Source organism: Mauremys reevesii, linkage group 6 (assembly GCF_016161935.1).
Source record: "Mauremys reevesii isolate NIE-2019 linkage group 6, ASM1616193v1, whole genome shotgun sequence".
Classification (NCBI taxonomy): Eukaryota; Metazoa; Chordata; order Testudines; family Geoemydidae; genus Mauremys; species Mauremys reevesii.
Genome location: NC_052628.1, coordinates 50,778,720 through 50,784,719, shown reverse-complemented (window position 1 = coordinate 50,784,719; position 6,000 = coordinate 50,778,720). Strand labels below are relative to the sequence as shown.

The 6,000-nt window shown below is 40.0% G+C and overlaps 1 protein-coding gene across 1 annotated transcript in view; it reads left to right on the top strand.

Moving 5' to 3' along the window:
- Window positions 1-3,314: 3,314 nt before the first annotated feature.
- Window positions 3,315-6,000, top strand: part of EDIL3 (EGF like repeats and discoidin domains 3) — a 329,399-nt gene continuing 326,713 nt past the window's right edge. Inside the window, exons 1-2 of the mRNA XM_039544460.1 lie at window positions 3,315-3,335; window positions 3,800-3,821. Of these exons, the coding sequence (XP_039400394.1) occupies window positions 3,315-3,335; window positions 3,800-3,821 (43 nt within the window). The remainder of the gene's footprint in view (window positions 3,336-3,799; window positions 3,822-6,000) is intronic.

Below are 6,000 nucleotides of genomic sequence, written 5' to 3'. Positions count from 1 at the left end.
ATAGATTCAATTAGTGTAATGGCCCAACCATTCCCAATCTCTGTTCAAATCTAAGTTAATTGTATCTAATTTGCATATTAATTCAAGTTCAGCAGTCTCTCTTTGGAGTCTGTTTTTTTTGTTGTAAAATTGCCACCTTCGAGTCTGTCACTGAGTGGTTAGAGAGGTTGAAGTGTTCTCCCACTGGTTTTTTAATGTTATGATTCCAGATGTCAGATTTGTGTCCATTTATTCTTTTGTGTAGAGACTGTCCAGTTTGGCCAATGTATATGGCAAAGGGGCATTGCTGGCACATGATGGCATATATCACATTGGTAGATGGCAAGTCAACGAGCCCCTGATGGCGTGGCTGATGTGATTAGGTCCTATGATGGTGTCACTTGAATTGGGATACTACTAAGCATTTTCTTCAGTAACATCTTGTGACAATTAATTCCACTGGACAAGGAAATACACTGTTTTAAAAAAACATTTTTTCCCCTTTTTGAATGGCAACTGTCCATCTTGAAAGACAATGTTGTAAGTGCCAAAATGGTTCATTTACTGTGTCATGCTGCGGCATGGTGAGTGACTAAAAAATCAAATTCTCAAGTGACAGTCCTTGAAACAGATAGTGCAGGCATAAAGCGCAGGCCCAGAGAGGCTTGCTGTGCTTTCCTTTCAGCACGCTTCCCTTTTCTCTCTCTCAACCCCCTCTCTTCAACCTTTTTGATGCACTAGTGCAGTGCATCCCTACAATGTAGCCTGTTTCTAGACGCAGGGGTGGCTCTAGGTATTTTGCCGCCCCAAGCGCAGCAGGCAGGCTGCCTTCAGCGGCTTGCCTGCGGGAGGTCCCCAGTCCCGCGGATTCATCGGCACGCCTGCGGGAGGTCTGCCAAAGCCGCGGGACCAGCGGACCCTCCGCAGGCATGCCGCTGAAGGCAACCTGCCTGCCGCCCTCGCAGCAACCGACAGAGCGCCCCCCCGTGGCTTGCTGCCCCAAGCACGTGCTTGGCATGCTGGTGCTTGGAGCCACCCCTGGCTAACTGCATCTTCCCCGCTTGTGGTGTCAGTGTTGAAAGTTTTCATGTCCCTCTTATAAGCATTCTTGAATCTGAGCCTAGGTCAGTCCAGTGGCCTTGGAGCATTTGCAAGTTCTCTGTACAGGAAACCCTTTGGAATGTGTCCATCATCCACCTGGTGCTGATGACTAAGCCAATGGAGTATCGGTGTTTTGATAATAGTGATTAGATTCAGTAATTTTGCTTTCTCGAATATTTCAGTGTCAGGAATGTTGTATTCCTACTTGATATTTAGAATATGGTGAAAACGACACTTGTGGAAGGTGTCTAGACTTCTCTCATGCCTATAGGTAGTCCTGGTCTTGTCACCAAACAGCAGTGTGTTCAAAAAGCCCATCTGGGAGAACCGTATCTTAGTACTCAATGTCAGTTTCTTGTTCTCCTACATGTTGTTGGTAAGGTGGCCAAATGTGGTGACTGCCTTTCCTATGAGAGAATTAGTTTAGTTATCCAAAGATAAATTATCCAATATAGTTGATCCTAGATAGCAGCGCTTGTGTACAACTTCTAGCTATTAAAATATCTGGTGCTTTCAATTTAACTTTGCTACCTTTTAAAATTTCATTTGGTGTCGTCCTGTTCTCATACCATAAAAGTGTGTGTGTGTGTGTGTGTGTAAGAGCACCCAAAGGAAGTCTGTTATTCATCTCCTTTTATCACTTCTTTTCACCTATTTTTGGAGGCTTGAGAGTCTGGATTTTTCTTGTCACTCTTTGTGGTCTATCACCACCTAGTTATCTCTAGGAAATGGTACTCCTAGCTGCACTTCTGCCAGTAGCACTGGCTATGATGATTCTTGGCATTGTAACACAATCAGACGAAATACCGTATTTATAAAATTATCACGCTTAAATAAATAGTAAACACATAATCTCTCCATTCCCAGATCCAGAATAGGAATGCCTGCTAATAGATCAGGTGTTGTGTGTCTGAGGGTCCTGCTGATGCAGGATAAACTGTGTGGAACTCTTTCAGTAAAATTAATAAGCTCAGTCAAGTACAACCCCAAAGTCATAAGTTATGGCTGTAGCTGTCTGATATTTGTAATTTTGCAACTTAGTAATTATGGATTGGTTTACAAAATAATACAATACATAAGGAAAACTACTGGATGGTTATTTTTTGTTTGCACAGTGTATCCAGTATAGCTAGCCTTCGTATCACAAGATTGTTTTCATAAAGTCACGGTAAGTTTGTATTCTTGACAGGAATTGATGGACTAACTGTTACCATCATGATGTGTTGCATTATTTATATACAGCAATTGAATTCCGTCTTTCAGGTTGTCCTTTGTTGTCAACCAAGGAACTGCACTATTCTGTAAAGAAGGATTCTACAATGATCTGTGGGTTTTTATAAAATTACAAAGGCACGTTGTATAAAATGTAAAGTTTCCCAAAGTCTTGCACTGTAGATTTGTTCAGAACTGAATGTTTCCAGGGTGGAAAAAGAAGCAGGAGTGATACTCTTAACTAGAAAGTATTTCATCAAGTTAAATACAAAGGATCAGTTTATAGCTGTCTCTTTGCAGGCGTCTCAAGGAAAGAGAATGTGCAAGCCGACCCTTTACTGTCCCAATGCACCTATATAAGAAACGCATGTTATATAACTCGATGTGTTCAGTGAACATGGCATAGCTGTCATGCCTATCCCTTCCTCCTTGATGTTGGTAGAGAATCACTGAGATGGGTCACAGGCCACAAATTCTTAAAGATGTACCTAGGCCCTCTTCCCAACATGCTTTTTCCTGTGTCCCTGGAGGCCTCTTGTCTTGTACAGTTTTCATTATTTGAATGGTAGAGGCAATGTCCCCAACTTTTGCAATTTTATCATGTCTTGCGATATTTGATGTTTTTATTAAAGTACCAGCTCCTGGAATCATATGAAGTGAACATTTCACTTTGTTTTTTAAATGAAAAATTAAGTTTCTATCTTTAGTTGTTGCAGAGAAAAGAATGAAAAATGTTACTCAAGTGCACCCTAAATGTTCAAAACCATAAAAACAAATTAAAAAACCCAAATATTTATTTTTTAAAATAACAATATTTAAGCCAATCTCGTGATTTTGAGTGTATGACTGATTTTTGAACACTTAGGGTTGGTGATACTGTAGAAGTGCCCAGTTTTGCCCCATTGATTCAGAGACACTCAAGGTCATAATTTCCTCCCTAGTATCAAGGCAATAGTTCTCTGCAATAGATTTCTATCTTCAGCCCTCCCCTTCATGTGTGCATAATGGACATGTAGAAGAGCATGCCTTTTAAAACCAGAGGGGTAAGTCTGGGAGGCCAGGCTACGCCATTCCAGGAGTTCTGGAGCAGACAAGGACCTTAAGGAATGGCAGATGACGATATTAAGAGAGAGAGAGAGAGGAAGTGGTCCTATCATAATAATTAGTATTTGGGGAATACCTAGCCTATTGTTTCTTTAAGGGCCTGGGACCAGGGGACTAGACAGTGGACAAGATTGAACCTCTCCCAGCCAACCAGAACAAGTTCTGGGAAAGAGATCATCATATCTCTGTCTCTTCTCTTGTAATGGGGGGTGGCACTAGCAGGAAAAGGACTGTTTGCCTGCTGACCTCTCCTAGAATCAGGGGAATGGATTGAAATGGGTTGTCCTGTCTTCTGTGGTGTTTTGAGGACTGTGCTGGAATTGAATTTTATCACTTTAAGAGTCAGTGGGGGTTTCTGGTCCTGCTTACAGGCAAAGAAGCTCCATAGTGAAACATCTGGAAGCAACAGTCAGCCTGGAAACAAGGTGGGGTGAGTTATGCCTTGCTGCATTAGGGAGCAGGCTATTTTCTCTCTCTCTGGTTACTTCTAATAAATAAAGTAGTGTTACATTAAAATCTTCCAACACAGGTATTTCTTTTTATCTAACTTCTCTGCGTATAAGCTGTGAACAGAACAGCCTCCAGTGGTGGAGGGAAATTGAAAGACTGCACCCCATCAGACATATCTATGGGGAAAAAAAAATTTGTTATGAAGGTGATGTTTTGAGTTCTGTTTGTTTAAAAATCTTTGCTGCCAGTCTGGCTGGAACCAAGTGAGGAAAATATAAAAGGGCTCACCAAGTGAAGCTGGCTACAGGACAAATATATTTAGTATGATTACATACCTTGCACCATTTCATGCTCTTGTAAAGAAATGATAGAAAATTTGCAAGCAGACCTTTGCCTTCAAGAAAGCTCAGACTCAAAAAAGAAGCAAAAAGCAAGGTTGTTTAATGAACTCTGGCAACTTTGTACCTGTGTGTTTCTTCTTTCAAGCAAATGTTCTGCCATTAACTTTTTTCTCACATCTTTGCATGGAATCCTAAAATCTTGATATGATAAGTTCCTAAAGTCTTTGTAATTATGTCTTGAGTTAGAACAGAGTAAGAACATCCGGAGTTGACCTCTTGTGATTATTATAATAGCACTGCTATAGCACGTACATTACCCCTATTATGGCACTTCTGTATTTAACATACATTTCACTGAAAGATGATGGTTGAATCAGAATATGTCAAAGGGCATAGAGGGGTTAAAAGGCACCTGAGATCATTTCTTTGAAAATGAGCATAGCACACCTTTTTTATTTTTAAGAGGCATTTCTGGTTGCAAGTTACAACAAGCATAAAATATTGTTTCATTTGTATTTTGTAAACAGCAAACCAATTTTTATGCTGTTTATTAAAAAAATGTATTGGAAGTCATTGTGGTTGCACAAATAGATGTGCATTTAGCTGAAGATGTGATATTGCCTAATACTGGGAGAATTTGCCTTATGATTACAGTTCTTTCTCTCTCCTTCTCATCCTGACTGCAGAATTATATCCTAAAACTGTAGGGCTGTATTAAAAGTTTTATATAATATGCAAACCAGACAGTACTTATATGGTAACAAATCCCATCATCAGTTATGTCAGAACAAGCTGTAAACCCAAGTAAGCCTCTCTTATTGAGAGAACAGAGCCTTTTAAATCAAAGTCTAAGTGAAATCTAATTTGTTATACATTTTGATACAATTTCAACAAAAATGACCTCTGAAGTGCCACAAATGTAAATTGAGGCATATTGTTGATTCAAAAGTGACATTTATTTTATTCTGCACAATTTCACAGGCAGTAAATTATATGGGGGCTAACATTTTAAGCAAGATTCAGTAATTTGAGTATGCAAATTTGCATGAACTTTATTTCCAGTCTTAAGTAGAATTATTGATCACTTGTACCTGAGTTTTCTCATTTCCCTGACTACATTGCGTAGGATGTCATGCCAAGTTCCAATTTTAATCATTGCAGTTCAAAGTTGCTATAATACATTTTCCCTCTTTAGTCCTCTGCTGTTTTGTATGAGTTAGTCAATATAGCAAGGCTTCTGATGGGACTCTGTTTTGGTTTGTGTTGTTAGAGTTTGCATTGCTGCAGCTGCCCCACAGATTCATACTAATAACTGAGACTGGGTTTATAGCCCACCACTTACAAATTTACAGCAACAATAAAACATGACAGATTTATCCAAATTGTTTAGGCTCCAGCAGGCTAACATGTCATTAAAACAATAATGAATAACAGAGCCAAAGGTATGTGACTGTGTAATTTCACCAGGGAACAAATAACTAAGGGCTAAGTTTTACCCATAAAGATATATTAGAACCAGATGTCTAGCAACCAGGACCCAAAGGAGGAATGTTGGCTGATTCTCCAAAATTCTTTGAGAGCTCCCAGGCAGTGCTCATTGGCATTCCAGCTCCCCTGCTCTTGAAGAGTCATAGTCATGGAGTTTAAGGCCAGAAGCGACCACCAGATCTTGTGATCTGACCTCCTGCACATCATAGGCCACTAAATCCCACCAGTTACCCCAGCACTGAATCAAATAACCTAGTCAAATTAAACTGAAAAATTATAGCTCTCAGGCAGAAAATGGGGGGATTTGGGTATCAATGCCCAAGGC